Raw genomic sequence first — 19,981 nt, 5'->3', positions numbered from 1 at the left:
TAAAAATTAGTCTGTTAAGGAGTCCCTTTAGGGAGTTCCCATTGTGGCTCAGCGGGTTATAACTTCAACTAGCATCCATGAGGATGAGGGTTCAATCCCTGGCCTAGCTCAGTGGGTTAAAGATCCAGTGTTGCTGTGAGCTGTGGGTTAAACCGGCAGCTGTACCTCCAATTCAATCCCTAGCCTGGTAACTTCTATATGCCACAAGTGCAGCCCTAAAAAGCAAAAAAAAAACCCAAAAAAACAAAAAAGCCCCTTTAGATGGTGTTCAGTCACTCCATTCTGTTGACCTGGGGACTCTCCAAAACCATCGTGCTTCAGGGAGGAGACAGACACTTTATGTGACATTGTGGTTTGTGAGAAAGATGGGGTCTCCAGGCCTCAGCCTCTGACTCCTCTACTTGTGGGGTGCTGTTCCATAGGTACCAGGCCTCTGAAGTTCCTGCCGGCCTCAACAGGAACGTCCACAAGCTGGTATAATCCCATGAAGTGAGTTAATTTCTCACTCCAGGCAGTGCCCGTTGACGGCCTCCTTGGCCGACTTCACCACAGCTCCCCCCGGTCTAAATTCTCCATGGCTGGCCCAGCAGCGACTGTCATTCAGTCCTGGAATAGCAGCTAGAGGGTAGGTCTGGCTGCATGTAGGAGAAACATCACCAAGGCAGCTTCACAAAGGGTTCACGTTTGGTACAAGTGTACAGCTGCAAAGTCCCAGAGCAATGTAACTATCCCAAGACCTTGGGTTTCTTTTCCTCTCCGGACTTGCTCCACCATTCTTTACAATAACTTTTGTCCTCAAAGGGGCATGATGGCTGCTTCACCTTCAGCCACACGTCCGAATTGCAGGTGGAAAGAAGATAGACACAGGAAAGAAGGCAGAACGGCGCCTCCGCTAGGAAAGCAAAGCCAACCCTTAAGGTCCGCGGGGCTTCTCGGTCAAATGGTTCCCCTCGATGCAAGAGACACTGTGCAGTTCAGTGGTTCACACCTGTGCCCCGCTGCTAGAAGCAAAATTGTAGTTTTATCGCTAAGGAAAGGGGTCAAATGCTAGCAGCAGGTGCGGGACGCCTGCGAAATTGCTGTACCCTCACTCTCGAGCCACTTCACACTCACCCCCGTGGCGAGTTCCTTTGATAATCTATCGACCAAACGTTCCTATAATTCTACACTCTTGTTCATAGTCTACATGGGAACCAGTAAAAGGACGAGAAAAAGACGACCTCGGAGTTTGAGTCTGGCTCCAAAAATAACAAAGGCGTGTTAACATATGAAATACCCTCCAGATAAACACTGAATGAACTATGAAGAATCTGGAAATACTGGAAAGTACTGAGGAGCCATCCAAACCAGACAGAAATGGGAGGTGTTTCAATCCTTGAAATAAGGATGACATAGGGTGACATCCATGTTTTAAAGGCTTTTCCCAGAGGGCGCGCCCCAGCTCACAGCATAAGCAACCCGAATTTAATTATCTACTATAGCTCCTCTTTCCTGAACCTGGAGAGACAAATTTTGGGACACACATCTGTTTCCTTTCCCCTGTAGGAGGAGGGAGTGTTCCCATCTCTTAAGAGCTGGACTTCTGCTGTATAAAACATTATTATTACCTAGCGACTAAACCTGGGTCTTTTTAAGCACATGAGAGAAGGGGTAGAATAGAGACCACCCATCCTACAGAAAACACCCAGATCGACAGGGCTGTCCTCTATTGACAAAATTCTATTAATATTTTTTTAAATGCGAGAATTTGATTATTCAGGTTTTGTCTATATGCATGACTGAATCAGGTTTTTCTTTCGGAATCTTTTCCCACATAGATGATCACAGAATATTGGGTAGAGTTTCCTGTGCCATACAGCAGGTTCCCACTGACCCAATCATTCCATACAGCTCAGGATGCATGTGCCAATCCCAAACCCTCAGTCCATCCCCCAACCTGTTCCCTTGGTAACCATACGTTTTTCAAGGTCCAGTTTGTTTCTGTTCTGCAAATGATAACATGTTTCCCCTTTTTGCAAAGTAAAAATAGTAGCAGGAAGTGGTCTAGGGGCTGTCATATGCTCCTAAGAGTCAACATCCCGAAACTGATCAATCCCTCTGGCTTTCATGAGAGGGAGATAATTTAAGAAGTGTCTCCCTCAAGCTTCTCCCTCTGGGGTTGTGGGATGACAAACTCTTCTTTCCAAGCCAGAGGGGGGCAGTCAACTTGTTGCAGTGCTGCCTGCGGGACCCCTCTCTGTGACTTTCAGAATCTCTAATAAAGATGCTAAAGCCTACGAGATGCATAGTGTATGTTGCTAATGTGGAAACCAGCTTGAGAACTGAATTTCGAGTCTTCATGAAACAGGTCAAGTAGAGAAGAGTAGTAGCACATGATTGAGAAAGTAGAAGGAAACACAAGGAGCTCAGGAAATTCTCCAAAAGAACAAGATGTGGAGCGCTCCATGCTGTGGAAATGGAGCTTGAGCAAGTTTGGCCAACTCGCCAGGGGGTAGGGTGCAAAAATATTAGTGAGTGCGTCATGTATGCCAGGAACTTGGTACACAACAGGAACAAGGAAGAATTCGCTGGCACCCACTCCTGTGGCAGTAAACGTTAGCAATACTGAGGCAACAAGCAATGAAAATTCAAAATAATGAATCCCGTGTGATGTCTTGGATGGGACAGGAAAGGTTTCCATAAGAAGATCAGGTATAAGGTGGATGGTTCCATCTGAATTATTCAGGGGCACTGAATCCTCTGCTGACAACGTGACACCACCGGCCCCTCCTCCTGCATCACAGATGAGGAGCCTGGACCAACATTCTCTCCCATCCCTTTCCCAGCAGGTCCAGGTTACAATGGGCCAATGAGAAGCACTCCCGCGAGATGTGAACGAGGTCGAGGAGGAGTCCCATGGCAATTATTGTAAACAGACTAAGAGGAACTTAGCCGTCTGTTTCACCGGCTGACTGATGGCTCCTGGAAGTCCTCCAGGTCAGCAGACCCCCTAGCATTCCAGGCCTGGGCAAGCCTCTCATTCCCTGGATGCAAAGTACACCTTACTTTTAATACCTGGATTTGGCTTCACTTTTCCTAATCGAATACTCTGTATAAGTGGAGAGAGAGAAAATGTTTCTGGAAACGATTAAGGCAAAATAAAGGCAGGATCCAGAAGTGGAGAAGAACAGGATCCAGTTATTCTGGGGCAGAGAGTCTGAGCTTGAAGCTGGAGGTTCCTGCATGTGTTTCCATCAGCAGGGATTTGTGCCAAATATCTAGTAAAATTCTAGACAGGCTTAACAGATTTAACTTGGGCAGCTAAACAACTTGGATTATTGCCAAATATCTGACAGGCTTAACAGATTTAAAAATATCTAGACCACAAATTTGATCTTTCTGCCCTGGGTTTCTAATATCTTTTCATAGATTTGGGAACTCTTTGAGTTTATATGGATCATCTTAAACCACACTTCTCTTATAGCTCTAAAGAAAACTGCAATGTTTCAAACTTTAAATCAATTAACTTTTGATATGATTTCAAAAGTCTTCTCTGGGCAATTTTTTGGTGCCTTGATAGCAGGTCTTTCCTGGTTTGTACACTTTAGAATTCGTAGTCTTTTCTTTAAAATTTGCAACAAAACTTTCCATGACCAAAGTGATCATTTGTCTTCACCATTTCTCCCACTAAACGTGGTTTTTCTTTTTCATGCAATAATCCAAGTTGTTTAGCTGCCCAAGTTACAAGCTCAGAGCCTGTTAAAATTTTTCTAGAAGTTTTTTTTTTAATTGGACATTTAATTCCGGCTTCGGGTACTAGTTTTGTCAATTCTGTGTTTGATGGTTGAGGGGAAGTATTTTATCCAACTCCCTGGGTATTTGCTGAAGATGTCTCTAATCGATTTTTTGTTTTGTTTTCCTGCACTGCTGCACATTGCAGTTGCCATTCATTCTAAGAGTGGACTGAAGCGAGTGTGATAACCACTCAACTGTGGAAATATCTCTTTGTGAGAGTTGTACATATATTTTTCTTTTTTTTTGTCTTTTTGCCTTTTCTAGGGCCGCTCCCTCGGCATATGGAGATCCCCAGGCTGGGGGTCTGATTGGAGCCGTAGCCACTGGCCTACGCCAGAGCCACAGCCACGCGGGATCCGAGCCATGTCTGCAACCTACACCACAGCTCACGGCAATGCCAGATCCTTAACCCACTGAGCAAGGCCAGGGCTCGAACCCGCAACCTCATGGTTCCTAGTCGGGGTCATTAACCACTGAGCCATGACGGGAACTCCTAACATACCTTTTTCAAATCTCTCCTTCTCCCTTGTTCCAGTTTTGGTACCTGCTTTGTCATCTCCATTCATGCTACATCAATATTATGATTTAGTTTTAAAGTTTCCATTTTGTCCATACGTAAACTGAAAATTAATTTAATTATATTATAAATAAAATAATACCAGTATTTCAATTTCATGACCAACTGCAATGTAGACAGGTGTCACTGCAACTCATGCTGTTTACACAATGTGTTCAAATAAAAGTATTACACCCACTGCATTAGGAAGATTATTCAAATGGAGTCAATCTACTGACACGGACTAGGTCAATTGTATGCTTAGGTTCTGCTAGAAAGATAAATGTGGCCAAAATTTACATTGAATTACAGCGATACTATGTGATACAACAGAGTGAAGTGTATTTCCATCCAAACAACAAAGCTGTGCTTCATGGTAAACTCTTTTATGGTGCTTCACTTTTTAAATTTAAACTAATTCTCATTAAATAAAAATTTTATTTATCTTTTTATTTTTTCAGGGCCGCTCCCATGGCATATGGAATTTCCCAGGCTGAGGGTCGAATCAGAGTTACAGCTCTAGGCTTACACCATAGCCACAGCGACTCTGGATCCGAGCCACATCTGTTACGTCCACCATGGCTCACAGCAACGCTGGATCCTTAACCCACTGGGCGAGGCCAGGGATTGAACCAGCATCCTCATGGATACTAGTTGGGCTTGTTACTGTCGCTGAGCCATGACAGGAACTCCTCATTAAATAAAATTGAAAATTCAGTTTCTCAGGTGCACCAGCTACATTTCAAGTGCTCAAGAACCACATGTGACAAGGGGCCACCATATTGGACTGGGTATTGCGATTTCTGAAAAATACTCAACTATCTGGAAATGAAACACATACTTCTAAATAATCCATGAGTTTAAAAAGACGTCACAAAGAATATGGAAAAATACTGTAAACTGAATGATTGTGAGAACAGAATATACAAAAATGTATGAGCTGCTCCCCACTAGCAGGGGTGTGTCCACACACCTCGCTGAATGTGTTGTTTTGCTTCTAAACTGTTTTGCTGTGTGCTCTCCCACATGTGCTGTGCTTATAATAATAAACTCCTGTGTCTGTTTTCTTTTTTTTTTTTTTTAAGTGAGATGTAGAGGGAAATTTATAGAGTTCTATCCTTACATTAGAAAAGAAGAACTTTGTAATAGTTTATAGGATATTGTAGATAATATGTTGTGGCGATACTGGATATGATTATGCTTTTCTGAAGCTGAGTTTGTTCTAACAGGCACTTAAATTACTGGCAGACACCTTTGAACTTAGGAAGGCTTGGTTTTAGATGTCATTAGCAAGGGGCTATTCCAATTTTGCAAGTCCCTTAGTTCTGATGTGGTTTTTGCTGTTTGGGGTTTTGTTTTGTTTTGTTTTGTTTTGTTTTTTCCTGAACCCACAGCCTGCAGAAGTTCCCGGACCAGGGATCAAACCCATGCCATAGTAGTAACCAGAGCCACAGAAGTGACAACACCAGATCCTTAACCTGCTGAGCCACAAGGGAACTCCCCAATGTGATTTTTTTTTTTTTTTTTTACTCTGGTTCGTAGTTCAGTGGAATACTTGGTGGGCTGGAATCTCAAAATCTGTCTCTGCTGCTTTGAGCAATTGCTAACATCTCTAATCTAATGCTAATCAGCTCTTTCAGCCTTCTAGAAAAGGTGTCCCCTGTACTCTTTGGAGATTTAGCTGGTGGGTTGGCCAAAGATTTGAAAGGAGTTTGTAGGGAGAATTTCTAGTGCCCCCACTCCCTCTGTGCCTCTTTTTGGGAGTTCCCCAGCAATTCTTTCCCTCTCTGGCTGGCCCCAAACTCTCACCCTCAAGTCACTTGGGTTTCTGCTCACGTACGGTCCCCCAGGTCAGCAGGATGGGGAGGTGCCCTTCTGGCGGGGAGAAGCCACATAAATAGTGCAGCATTGTGGTCCCCTCATGTTAAGGATCAAGTTTCCTATAGTGTCTGCCTGTATTTGGTCACTTCTCAGTGTCTTCCAGGCATTGTTCAAAAATTCTCCTTATTTCATATTTTCCACTTAGTATATGGATGTCATTACAGGAAGATTGGGAGCTGGAAACCTTCCCTGAGATTTTTTTTAGCAGCTGCTTTGACCTTCTAAGGAAGAAGCAGCTGTGTATCCACTGGGCACTTCTGATGGTCCAAATTCCTGCTTTTCGTGTTTTGCTCCAGTGTAGAGATCTTCGAATGATAAGTTCCAGAGTTCACTGTTTTCACGGCTTTGGCCAAGACAACCCAGTCTCCCCCTGCCCCCACCCTCACCCACACCACTTCTTTCTTACTAGACACAGACCATGGAAGTTCCAGAACCAATCTACACATGTCTTCCTTCCCGGTTCTGATGCTGAGGGAGCGACGGCATGAAGCAACAGCCGTCCCTCCTCCTGAAATGTCATGGGAGGCATCTGCCCTAACCCTAACCCCAACCCCTAACCCGTACCCTAACCCTAACCCCTAACCCCTAACCCGTACCCTAACCCTAACCCGAACCCGAACCCTAACCCTCTAACCCTAACCCTAACCCTAACCCTGTCCAGCTCTGCTCGGCATCCCCAGCAGGAGGTTCCCACGGGGCTGCTGCAATTTGGGGTGGCCTCTTTCTAGAATGAATGAAAAGGCTGCTCCTTCCACCCTCCCCTGTTTCTACTTGCTTTCTTTCTTTTTCTTTTTTTAAAGTTTTATTGAGGTAGGGAGTTCCCATTGTGGTGCAGCAAATATGAATGCAACTAGTATCCATGAGGATGCAGTTTGATCCCTGGCCTCACTCAGTGGCATTGCCATGAGCTGTGGTGTAGGCTGCAGATGCAGCTCAGATCCCGAATTGCTGTGGCTGTGGTGTAGGCCGGCAGCTACAGCTCCAATTCTACTCCTAGGCTGGGAACTTCCATATGCCGTGGGTATAGCCCTCAAGAAAAGCAGTTTCTTTTGCAGCCATAGAAAGAAAGAAAAGAAAAGAAAGAAAGAAAGAAAGAAAGAGAGAAAGAAAGAAGGAAGGAAGGAAGGAAGGAAGGAAGGAAGGAAGGAAGGAAGGAAGGAAGGAAGGAAAGGGAAAGGAAGGAAGGAAAGAAAAAAGCAAAATAAATAAATAAAAACGTTTTATTGAAGTATAGTTCATCTGTAATGTTGTGATAATTTCTGCTGTACAATGAAGTGATTCAGTTATCCATGCACACAAATCCATTCTTTTTCAGATTCTTTCCCCACATAGATGATCACAGAATTTTGGGTAGAGTTCCCTGTGCTTTACAGCAGGTTCCCATTGGCCAATGAGTCCATCTACCGCAGTGTACACATGCCAAGCCCAAACTCCCAGTCTATCCTTCCCCCCTCCACCTGTCCGCTCTGGTAACCATAAGTTTGTTTCAAACTGTCCTTCCCCACATGTCACAGAACCACTGCTGCGTTCAGACCCACCACACCCAGCACGTACCTGAAAAGTCACCATGCCTGCTTCCTTTATGGGCGAGGACACAGCCCAGGAGATGCAGAGCTGCCTGGTCGACATCCCAAACTGATTTGCTACCCCGGCTTTTCACCAGTGAGCCCAATGGCCCGGATGCTGCGGGGGTTACATGGGAGAATGAGGCACAGGCCTGCCCTCAGGAAGCTTTTGCTCTACGTGTGTTCTACTAGAGGACTGGAAAGCCTGAGGATGGCGAGGCACAGAGGGAGGGAGGGTGTTCTGGAAGAGGGGATGATGGGCATGGGTAGTGGCCCATGGGATGGCCAGAGCAGGTGAGGGCTTGGAAGTGGAACTCAGTTGGAGGGAGGCTGGTGGGAAGCACTGAAAGCCAGCGCATCTCAAATGGGTGCCTCTTAGGAGCTGTGTGTGAGCTCCCTCAAGTCTCCTGGATCTGCAGAGTGTCTACAGCCAGGACTCCTGGCTGAGCCCTGCCTCACCCCTGGTGGAGCTGCCCCTCGCCCACTTGCTGGAGCAGCACGTTCCACGGGGAGTAATGGCGAGCCTGGTTGCTGTAATAATGGCCCTCGTTTTCCCACAGGATGCTTTCAATTTGCTGCATGAGCTCCTCCAGCTGGGCTTCCTGCTCCGCCCCCTCCACCTTGTTGTTGAAGCCGCAGTGGCGCCGCTCGCAGATCACGTCCAGCTGGGCCAGCTCCCGGTTGTCCGTCTCTCGCAGGTACTCTTCCAGGGAGCCGCCCCCCAGGTCTTCCTTCCGTGTGAACACCAGGATGGTGTGGGCCAGGACGCCCACCCCAAACACCTCCTGGAGGCGCCTGACCACCTCTTGATCCTCCTTCGTGAAGCGGCCCAGCTGTGTCACCAGGAGGACGGCATGGGGCCCGGGGAAGGAGAAGGCAATGGCTCGGCTGAAGCCCTGGGCGGCCACGCCCGGCGCCACCCGAGGGGACAGGATGTCGGGGGTGTCTATGACCTCGAGCTCCCTCCCAGCCCACACCCGACACCCCCGCTGGAAGTCCTGGGTCACCGGTCTGGAACTGAGCTTGCACTTGAACAGCTTCCGGCCGAGGATGCTGTTTCCGGTTGCGCTTTTCCCACTTCCGGGTTTTCCCACCAGCAGGAGCCTCAGCTTCCGTGGGGTCCGTTCATCCGCCCTCAGACCTGGAAGCATCAAGAGAAGCGGGGGGCGGAGTCAGAGCCCGTCCACCGGCTTCAGCCTCACCAGGAAGAGAGGGTCCTGGTGGGGCAAGAGAGACGAAGACCACATCTGCACCTGAGACCTGCCCTGGGTTCCCATTCTTTCTTTTTTCCTGCTGAATCGTTTTTCTCATCATGGCAGAACCTACTTAACATAACATGGACAATTTTAACCATGCAATCCACGTGGTTGTGCCATCACCACGATGCATCTCAAGAATTTTTCATCTTCCCAAGTTGAAACCCTGCCCCTGTGAAACACTACCTCCCCATTCCTCCCTCCCCCGAACAGCTCACAACCCCTCTTCTACTGTCTGCGTCTTTGGGTTTGACCATTCCTGGGACCTCATATAGGTGGCGTCAGGTCATATTTGTCCCTTTGCGGCTGGCTTCCTTCACTTAGCATAATATTTTCAATATTTTCATGTTGGATCTTGAAGCAGGTCGGGTGTCAGAATTTCCTTTCTTTTTAAAGCTGAATGGTATTGCATTGTAGGTATGGCCCACACTGTGCTTTTTCACACAGACCTGGACATTTGGGTTGCTATTGTGAATAACGCTCCTGTGACCCTTGGTGTCCATGTGTTCAATCTCTGTCTCAATTCCCGGAAGTGGGATTGCTGGGTCGTACAGTCGAACACACCAACTTATGTTTAGGTTTTGAAACTTCGTCTCAGGGTCACCTGTTCTTACCAGTATGGGAATCAGCCCATCATGAGATGAACCCTGAGCTTCCCTAGGGACCCTGATTGGAGGCCCTTCCCAGGAAGAGTGGTGAGAGTGAAGGGACGCAGCCTCTCCCTAATGTGAACCTGACCTTCAGTTTTCCCAACAGGGAGTGTCATGAGGGGAGAGCCTTTTCAGCCAGACACCCAGCTCCACAGCACAAAAGCACACTGGGGTCACATCTTTTTTTTTTTTTATGGCCACACCCCATGACATATGGAAGTTCCTGGGCCAGGGATCAAATCTGTGTCCTAGTGGCGACTTCTGCCACAGCTGATGCAACACTGGGTCCTTAACCCACAGCGCTGGGCTGGGGATCAAACTCACACCTCCACCGCAACCCCAGCCGCTGCCATCAGACTCTTAATCCACTGCACCACAGTTGGAACTCCGGGGGGGGGGGGTCACATTCTTAAGCTACACCCTTGAGGTTTGGGATGGACAACCTCACCCAGCAAAAGATCAGAACCATCAGCTGAGAGAAAATCTGGCCAAGCCGCTCGTCCTCAGCAACCCAAGGTCCAGATTTTTAGCCAGGACCAGGGCTGGAGGGCAGGAAGGGAATTCCCTTCTCCTGGCTGCCTTGCAGGCCCCAGGACCCAGAGCGCCTAGAGATGTGTCAGATCCTGGCTGGTTTCTGAGTCTGTGGCACCTTGAAGACTCTGATGTGCCCCAGTGACAGAGCCCTTGGCCTCCTGGAGGCAGGGCCAGCACATGACTCCTTCCCAACCTCCCCAGCAATGACCTTGCCCTTCTCCCTCGCTGGCTGAGCCACCAGCCACTTCTCACTGCAGGGTAATGGCTCCCTCCAGCCTCCCCCTGGGGCTTGAATGGAATTTTTGTGAGTGGGTGGGAGTTTCACAGAAGCAGGAAAGGTGGTGTCTTCACCACCACCCTCCAGGGCAAAGCAGGACGAAGACAGTGGTCCCAGGCTGGGCAAACCTGGTTCTTGCCCCCCCCCCGCCCCCGCCGCCCCTGCTTACGCTACTGGCCTTTAAAAGCAAATACATCGCCTGAGCTCTGAAAAGGATTTTTAAAGTAAACTTAACCTCCATGGCTGAAAAAAAAGGAGCGGGTAGATCAGGCGTCTACACCTGTGATTTTCCTAGGCTGCTTATGAATATGGCTTTTGTCCAATGGCTCAAGCCATTAAAGTTCATGGAGTTACAAATCATTTGTGTGGAAAAACATAATGAATTGCAAATGAATTCTTCTGGCCAGGAGGGTGGCTGGATTTCCACTGTTTCTGAATTCCTAAATTCTGTCTCTCCAGGCTAGATGGCGAAGTTGAGCTCTTGAATGTTAAATTCATGACTCTTGTTGGGGTGGGGAGATCCCCTTGGGAAGATGGGGGTGGGGAGATCCCCTTGGGGAGATGGGGTGGGGACAGTCCCTTGGGGAGATGGGGGTGGGGGGCCCTTGGAGAGATGAGGGTGGGGGAGCCCCTTGGGAATTCAGGGAGGGGGGAGCCCCTTGGGGAGATGGAGCCAGGTGCTGTGGGTACCTGAGCACATCCTGCTGGCTCTGCAGTGTCTTGCAGTCCTCTTCAGCCTGAGCCAGCCTGACTCCCACAAAGGGGCCTGCTTGTCTTCCAGCCTAGGGCTGGGGTGAGCCACTTGTCACAGCCACTCAGCACATCTCTCTGAGGCTCGGTGAAGGGCCCCTTTCGCCCTTGCACCTGTCAGCACTCTTTCCCCTCTCATCTGGCCCACCCTGAACACCCTCTGACGGCCGCCTAGGTGGGCACCCCCCGCGCCCCCCAACACGGCTTGACCACCCCCTGCGCCTCACACATCCCCCGACCATGCCCCTCTCATATTCACATCTGCTAGAAAGTTCTTTTACCTCCTGATCTGTCTTGGGTGGGCTCCTGAGACAGCCCTTCTTTGAAATTCTCCTGGACAATCAGTTCGCATTCTTCTTCCTCTGTCTAGAAAAAAATTAAAATAGGATTTACCAGGTTTTAAGAGGCAGCTAACTTTTGCCTTTTTCTTGTCAAAAGAACGTTGTTTGCATTGGTTCAGGGAGGGGAGGTGTCTGGGGGACGGGGGACTGAGCCACCCTCTGCCTCCTTGAGGGACCCTCTTCCCACTGCCCCCCGCCCCCCGACTCTGGTTTCCGTGGGGGGGAGGCGACTCTGTGAGGGGGAGAAAGGAGCATTGTGACAGATACTGGCCACTGGTGAGAGGCTCTTGGGGACACAATGACCTGTGGACAGAGCCTGGCAGTGGGGGCTGTGGAGGCCGAGAGCCAGGAGGACCACAGCCAGGCACAGGCCGCCTCTGGGTCCCGGCCCTGCTGGGAGCCCTGAGGTCTCAGTGTCATCCCCTTGGCTGCCGATGATGGGGGGTGGGGGGGTCACACTGCCTGGGCCTCCGTGCCCGCAGAGCTGCAAATGCTGGACCCAGACTGGATGCTCCTGAGATCTTTTCCCTCTAGACGATTCCAGCACATTTTATGACACTCTCTAGAGCAAGTCCTAGTCCTCTTGCAAAGGAGCCATGTCAACCCCCCGCTCCCGGACTCCCATCATCCTGAGGCGAGAGCAGCGTATCCTGGCCTCACGCCGAACCGCCTGGTGGACTCACACAGTTCCCTGTTTCAGGAGCCCCTTGTGTTACAGTTGCTCGGGTCTCTGCGGGATGGGGAGGGCACCGCACGGCCCCATGGCTGTTTTTCTGGAATGTGAGGGTGCACAGAGACAGTCCCAGGCAGGTGACCATCTCCAGATGGAGGCTCTGATTGAAGGGAAACCTAAATACTGGGGGTGGGGGTGGAGGGACGCTGCATACAGAGTTTGCTCGTCACCACAGCATCCTTGGGGTGAGGGGCGGGGACAGCTGTCGCTCTCTGTTATGCTGGCAAACTGCAGAGGGCAGGCAGTGCGTTCCAGGCAGGGCACAAAGGGCACAAGTTTCTCTCTCTCACACACACACACACACAGCGCACATACGCACACCCATACACTCACAAACACAGAACATACACATGCATACACAGCACACACATAAGACAAACATAAGACTCACACCGTCCACACACATACACTCAAACACACACAGAAACACAGCTCACACACACAACACACACCACGCATACACATCCACTCACAAACACCCAAATACACCTATAAACACACAGACAGCACACATCAAAGGCAACAACACAGAAAATACATGCTCCCACGCACACACCCCTACACAACATACACAAACCACAATACACCCAGACATCACACACACACACACACACACACACACACGAACCCAGTACACATACACAACGCACACAGACACAGGCACCCTCACACTTGGACTTACCCCTCCTGTTGGGCAGAAGAAAAGGCTGCGTTTTGCGTCTCCTGGGGCCAGGTGGTCTCGTGAATTCTTTGTTTCTCCTTTCAGAGCGGACACCTTGCAGGCCTGGGGGGGCCTTGAGTGGAAGGGGTAGAATAAAATGTCCCAGAAGTTTGAATAGATATAGGACATCGTTTATATTTTTTTCAGCAAAATGTGATCCCAAAGCTCAGCTCAAGAACTGCCCTTGAAAGCCCAGCCGTGCACGCGGGGCGGGTGCAGGAAGGGGCGGGAACAAGCAGGCCAGGCCCGGCTGGGAGGCACACGGCTCTGCCCTCTGCATTTTGTTGGCTGCTGCCTTGGGAACCCCAACAGGAAAAACACCCGCGAAACTTCGCAAGGGGGACAGATCTGCTCTGTGTTCCAGGTGGGGGACAGAAACCATGGCTCGTGGCGCATGTGCGAGGCCCTATCAGGGTCTAGGGCGATGCTGGAGGGCATTCTCGTGTTTGGTATATTGTTATTATTTTTATCCTGAACGAAGACAGCTAGAACTCAGAGGCTTAAAACCAAGCAGCAGATCTAAGAAAGTGTTGTGCCAGGGGAATGAATGCTTTTTTTTAATTGATTTTCTCTCTTTTTTGAGAATCGCCAGCTTCCTGCAGATGTCCTGTGCCTCCCCGGCCCCGACAGACATGCATTGTCTCTCCCCCTCCCCCAACTCCTCTGCTGGCTTTCCAGGGTCTCCAGTTTGCTGACGGCGGACCTTGGGACTTGTCAGCTGCATCATCTCATGAGCCAATTCCTTGTAATAAATCACATGAGCCAATTCTTTATAAGTCTCTCTCTATAGATGTGTATACACACACACACACACACATTCTGTGTCTGAAAGTTCCAAGCGATATCATACAATATTTGTCTTTCTCTGTCTGGCTGACTTCATTTAGTATGATAATCTCTAGGTCCATCCATGTTGCTGCAAATGGCCATATTTCATTCTCTGTTATGGCTGAATAATATTCCATTTAGTGTACACACACACACACACACACACATAATTATCCGTTGATGGTATTTGGGCTTTTTCCCAGGTCTTGGCTATTGTAAATAAAGCTGCTGTGAGCATTGGGGTGCATGCATCTCTTGAATTAGAATTTTCATCTTTTCTGGATAAACGCCCAGGAGGGAAATTCTTGGATCATATGGTAGCTAATTGTTCCACATGAGATGTATTGTGGATGCATTTGTGGCGGAAGGCGAGTTCCATACCCTCCTCCTCCGCCATCTTGATCCCTTTCCCCAGATGTCATTCTTGATTTGGGGGAGAAGATTGCTCACTGGGGTCTCTATGGTGAGATCAGACCTCTTCTCCAGGGTGAGGGCTCTCCTCATCCTAGCCCTTGCCTCTCTCTCTCATCCTGGGAACCATCTCATGCAAAGGGCAAGGCATATGGACCAACATTCGAACTCTGTCCTGTGAAGAGACCAGGTGAAGGGGAAGGCAGATGGTGGAGGAGGCGAGAGAGGTAACAGCCGTGGTGGAGACAGGAGGCAGTGTGGTTGCAGATCAGCAGAATGATCTTTTTTTCTGAAGTGTCGAGACAGTTACAGGAAATGGTCTACCCTCCGTGGTACATGTAGACTTCCTGGGAACATGCTGAAATGCACACAAACAAAAGCCCATATCACCCTGTTCAAGTGAAAAAGCAGAGCTGAGGCTTGGAAATTCCCCAAGCAGACAAAACCAATGTAGTCATTCAAACAAAGCTCAATTTAGCTTATTTTGCAAGATGCAAACTGGGCCGTTTCTTGCTTAGGCCTCTGGAAACCATAAGCAAAACTGAAGCTTCCCCAAACCTGAGATGAGATTATCGCTAAGCAATTATCTGCCATTGGAGAGAATCCTAATATTATAAACAATCGCTATGATGAATAAACAGTCCCTGGCTTCTCACTGCATAAGCTGCTGTATAACCACATACCCTGGAGCCTCTTTCACCGTCTGGTTTGAGTGCTCCCGGCCTGCTTGTCTTTTTGGTGTGTGCCAGACAATCCTTTACCAGTGACGGCCTCAGCCATTCACTGGGTTTAGGTTCTGTTCCTTCTGAGTTTTTGACAGCAGCTAATAAAGGGGTCCACATGTCAGTGAGCGATGGAGAACTCGTGTCAACAAAGAGGTTCAATTGCCAAGGAGGGAACTGGAGAGAGACAGCGGGAGACGTTGTCCAAAGATAGTGTCGCGCCCTGGGGGGTAGAGCGTCACCAACAATTGATCTTTTTATTGCAGTCCAGCCTCTTCTAGACAGAGTTTGCTCCCACTCCTGACTTCAAGGAATTGGTAAGAATTCAGGGGCTAGAAAGCACTTAGTCTGTTTTGTGGGGAGGTGAGAAAGGGAGTTGGACCCCAAGGAAGGGGCCACATACATCCTCCCTCTTCGGTTATTTTGCGCCGCAAGGTGGATAAAGCTGACTTTTACCCTTAAATGTCGCCACCTCAACACTTCTCTGAACCTAGGAGTTAAAACCCCAGGACCAGGAGTTCCCGCGGTGGCTCAAAGGGATCGGTGACATTTCTGGAACATGGAGGCATAGGTTCGATCCCCAGCCTGGCACAGTGGGCTAGAGATCCAGTGCTGCTGCAGCTGCGGCATAGGCCACACCTGCAGCTTGGATCTGATCCCTGGCCCAGGAACTCCATAAGCCACAGGAGGGCAAAAAAGACAAAGAAAGAAAGAAAACAAAGAAAGAAGAAAGAGCAAACCTAGGCCCTACCAGGGCTCTTTACTCCAAGCCTCCCAGACTTGTCACTGCCCCCCACATCCCCACCTATCCCCAACCCAGTCTGGTCACCAAATAGGATCTCCCATGGGGATCAGTAATCCTCAGAACCAGCCCTGCAGTTACAACCACATTCCAACCAGCAATCTGAGGACCACGTCGGCTTGATGATTCATGGGCTACAGTCACGCTCCTGGGTGAGCAGGACCGTCATGCTCACTAGGTTTGGTCAGAATTTGGGGGAACTTCAATGTCACTGAAGGAAGAGACCTCAGCTCATCTGCCACAACCCTCATTTTTGGGGGCCACACCCATAGCATATGGAGGTTCCCAGGCTAGGGGTCCAATAGGAGACATGGCTGCCAGCCTACACCACAGCCACAGCAGCGCAGGATCCAAGCTGCATCTGCGACCTACACCACAGCTCATGACAATGCTGGATCTTTAACCCACTGAGCGAGGCCAGGGATCGAGGCCAGGGGTTGAACCTGCATCAATCATCATGGATACTAGCTGGGTTCCTTTCCACTGAGCCACACCGGGAATTGCCACCACAACCCTCACTTTAACCATAAACAAGTGAGGCTCAGAGGCTGTATGAGTCTTGCTCATACAACGCGGTGGCAGCCTGACACCCACAACCTTTATCTTCTTATCTCTGCCTGTGTTCTTTGCACTCTGCTTGTGCATTAATGGAAGGCACACAGGCTGAGGTGACAGTGGAAAAGGTCAAGGCTGAGGGGGCTCGCAGGGGAAAACCAGCCACGCGGAGCAGATGGAAAGGTCCTCGAGTCCCTCACAGTCATAGCGAGCCCTGCAATGATGCTCTGAGGGTGAATGGACCCAAGGGAAGAGGCAGAGATGATTTTAGGGGAAGCCTAGGGAAAAAAATCCCTGTATTTTTTAATGCAGCAGGTCAAGGGCTTTAGGATTTTTTTTCAACAAAAGGCAGGAAGGAGGAACAAAAGATTACAGAAAACCAAATATCTCACATTAGGGACTTTAGCTTGGTTCTATGGGAAAATGCAAAGATATGAGCTCCCTGGACTCGATCCTTTGCTATGCACCTCAGCTATCCCCTTTGGTAACGCCGAGACAATTCTCTAGGCAGAAATTCACATTTTTGTCATTACGTTAACATGTCTCATAAGGTTCTGAAGCAAATTCCTCCACAGAAGGGCTCATCTTCAGAAAGGATAAGACCTAAAAACAGGAGAGGCTGGGACTGGGTGGGAGGCTGAGCACCAGAGGGGTGTGTGTGTGTGTGTGTGTGTGTGTGTGTGTGTGTGTGTGTGTGGTTGAGCAGTTGCTAAAGAGCAGCCTGGGCGGAGTATAGAATCACTGTCCCAGAAAACCTAGTGCCTCTGCTGTCCTCTTTGTGACCTTCAGACGCATCACTACTGGAATCTGTCAGGACCCCAATCCGAGACTGAGGAAAGGTTGTTCTCATAAGCGTGGGTACTTCAGACTCCCTGATGTAGTGGAGGAAGGAACAGGGATCCGGAATGTTAAAAGACATTGTATGAACCTCAGTGTCCATCGACAGAGGAATGGGTTAAGAAGATGTGGTACACATATACAGTGGAATATTACTCAGTCATGAAAAAGAATGAGCTCATGCCATTTTCAGCAACACAGATGCACCTAGAGATGATCATATTAAGTGAAGCAAGACAGAGACAAATACCATATGATATCACTTATATGCGGAATCTAAAATATGATACAAATGGACTTATTTACAAAACAGAAACAGACTCGCAGATATAGAAAACAAATTTATGGTTACCCAAGGGAAAGGGCTGGGGGGGAGGGATAAACTGAGAATGTGGGATTAACTGTATACAAGGATCTATTGTATAGCACAGGGAACTGTACTCAAGGTCTTGTAATAACCTATAATGAAAAAGAATCTGAAGAAAGTATATACTATGTATATATTTATATATATATAAACGGAATCACTTCACTGTACATCTGAAACTAACACAGTATTATAAATTAACTATACTTCAATTTAAAAAACATGCAAAAAAATGAGAATGGAAAGGAAGTGGAAGTGAAAGGCACAGACTAGTATTGGGTAACAGAGTTTGGGCGTTAGAAAAAAAGAGAAGGGAGAGAAAAATGGAAGTTTTTCTGGTTTTTTTTTTAGGTGGATGTAGTAACTTCCCTCTTGTCCCAGCATCACTTCTTTAATTTAATCTGCATTTACCAAATCAGGGTTCTGCAATGCAACTTTATCATGTGTCTGTTGCTCAAGAGACCCTTGCTAAAGGTCATAGTTCATACCCCTTAGCCTGGAATGGACAGACACACATCAGATTGCAAACTTTTTTTTTTTTATCTTTTTAAGCAAAAAAATTCTTCTAGTTGATTTACAATGTTCTGTCAACTTCTGCTATACAGCAAAGTGACCCAGTCTCATATATATATGTATGTATGTATGTGTATTCCCTGTGCTATACAGCAGGACCTCATGGCTTATCCAGTAACAATGCATCTACGAACCCAAACCCCCAGTCCATCCCACTCCCTCCCCGTCCCCCTTAGGCCTCAAACTTTCTTTGCAGCCGCATATCCTTCTATTTGGCTACATTATAAGAGACACAGCAATAGGCATGAGGTCCTGAAAGTTGCCTTCAAGGCTCTTGCCCCATGTTTGTTCTCTGAGCACCATGAGGTGTCAGTTACACACCGTTTACCTGTCTGCTTTTTCCCACCCACATCATGCTTCTCCCTTCAAGCCATCATTCACGCTATTTCCTCCCATCTCTCTGTCTGTCTGTCCCCAAAGCTCTCCACATATCCCATGCTTCCATCCTTTAGGGAAACCCTCCTCTGTGACCTTCTCTGCGGCAGCTTGAGTCACCGATCAAGCCTCCTCGTCTGTCCCCAGGACGCTGCCTCTTGGACTCGGCTTCTCACAGGCGTAGGTTTTGTCTTCTCATCAATATATGAGGATACTTGTAGAAATGAAGCCACACTGGTTTCTTCTGTGTGAACTAGAGTTTGGCCCTTGCCATCTGCCTCTACGTGGATGAAATCGTGAGCCACTGTAGCTGCCAACCCACAACACCCTTTGAGCAGGAGTGGGGCACCCTGTGCTCGGGAAAGCTGGAAGAACAGGTCTTCGGAGAGTTAGATGTTTTTAGGAGAAGATTTTATGGGCCCCATCTTGCATCTCCTCATATCTGGAAAAACACTAAAATCCTTCATGGGGATGTCTATCTGCTCATTGCGACAAGTAGCAACCTTCACAAGATCAGCAGCAAACTTTGGTAAAATGCGTGCATGGCTGCATCACCTCCTCCTTCACTTCATCACGTATATCCTGATATGGGCCCTTTTCTGCCTGGGACAGTGTTTCAGAGCTGTCCTGGGCTATGGTTAAGTTCACAAAACAAAAAGATGTTGAAGTCATCTGTGCGTGCAGCCCAAGGATGAGCTGGGGCGCCCAGAAGGAACGTAGGAAGGAAACAAAGAATCCTGGCCAGGGTAGCTGAGCTGCAGAGCAAAGGACTGATTCCAGGAAGCCCAGACCGTTGCATTTTCCCAGAGAACCGTGCTAAAGTCCTTCACCTGAATTATCTGGTTTTCGGGAATCTTTTGTACCTATTACCTGCCTTTTGTTGAAAAAACTCCTATGCATTCTAAGTTCCCCCTTGCCTCCTCAGAGTGGGTTTTCTCAGGGCTGCCTGAGATGCTGTCTCCCAGGCTTAAGTCCTAAGTTTGCCCCAAATAAAACTTAACTCTCAACTTTTGGGTTGCGCTTTTTTTTTTTTAAGCCGACATCTTTTTTCCCATATATCATCCTCTCTGGCATATGACCAGCACATCAGAGCCATCAGATTCCACTTAAAGGAAGTTCGTGTAAATGACTACCTACTCAGATGTTCCCCAGAGTCATGGAAACACACCCTCTTAACTATTTTGCAAGCTTCCTGTGTACGAAACCAGTGGTTCTCAAAGTGTGGGCCATGGACCAGCAAGCATCAGCATGACCTGGAAACTTGTTAGACATGCAGAGTCCTGGGCTCCAGCCCAAACTTACTGAACCAGAAACTCTGGGAGGAGAGCCCCGCAATCTCTGTTTTCACAAACCCTCCAAGTGAGCCTGAGGCATGTTCACATGTGAGAACCACTGGGCTAAGGCATTTTCAGTAGAAGGTCTTTTGCCTCTCATTAAAGCAGCTAATGGGAGATCTTCAAGGAGACAGACAAA

General features: G+C 48.4%; 1 protein-coding gene and 2 long non-coding RNA genes across 5 annotated transcripts in view; 1 reads left to right on the top strand and 2 right to left on the bottom strand.

The window, feature by feature from the left end:
* Nucleotides 1–7,417: 7,417 nt before the first annotated feature.
* GIMAP6 (GTPase, IMAP family member 6) lies at nt 7,418–13,354 on the bottom strand. 2 transcript variants are annotated; one of them, XM_047763522.1, is made up of 3 exons: nt 13,000–13,354; nt 11,525–11,609; nt 7,418–8,917 (listed from the first exon to the last, which is right to left on the bottom strand). In XM_047763522.1, exons 1-3 carry the CDS (start codon nt 13,165–13,167, stop codon nt 8,232–8,234), a joined length of 939 nt encoding a protein of 312 aa, XP_047619478.1. In that variant the 5' UTR covers nt 13,168–13,354; the 3' UTR covers nt 7,418–8,231. The 2 variants fall into 2 exon arrangements, with proteins under 2 accessions (XP_047619478.1, XP_047619479.1); XM_047763523.1 differs by lacking the exon at nt 13,000–13,354 and adding an exon at nt 12,268–12,441.
* On the top strand, nt 13,336–13,859 carry LOC125117564 (uncharacterized). 2 transcript variants are annotated; one of them, XR_007132653.1, is made up of 2 exons: nt 13,336–13,402; nt 13,631–13,859. It is a non-coding gene; the product is annotated as an uncharacterized LOC125117564 (long non-coding RNA). The 2 variants fall into 2 exon arrangements; XR_007132652.1 differs by having other exon boundaries at nt 13,622–13,859.
* A 132-nt stretch (nt 13,860–13,991) lies between these two features.
* Nucleotides 13,992–19,981, bottom strand: part of LOC125117445 (uncharacterized) — a 27,813-nt gene continuing 21,823 nt past the window's right edge. The window contains exon 3 of the long non-coding RNA XR_007132629.1: nt 13,992–14,635. This is a non-coding gene — a long non-coding RNA (uncharacterized LOC125117445). The remainder of the gene's footprint in view (nt 14,636–19,981) is intronic.

This window comes from Phacochoerus africanus, chromosome 16 (assembly GCF_016906955.1).
Source record: "Phacochoerus africanus isolate WHEZ1 chromosome 16, ROS_Pafr_v1, whole genome shotgun sequence".
Taxonomy (NCBI): Eukaryota; Metazoa; Chordata; class Mammalia; order Artiodactyla; family Suidae; genus Phacochoerus; species Phacochoerus africanus.
Note: the sequence above shows the minus strand (reverse complement) of the source record. Positions and strands in the feature narration are given on the sequence as shown.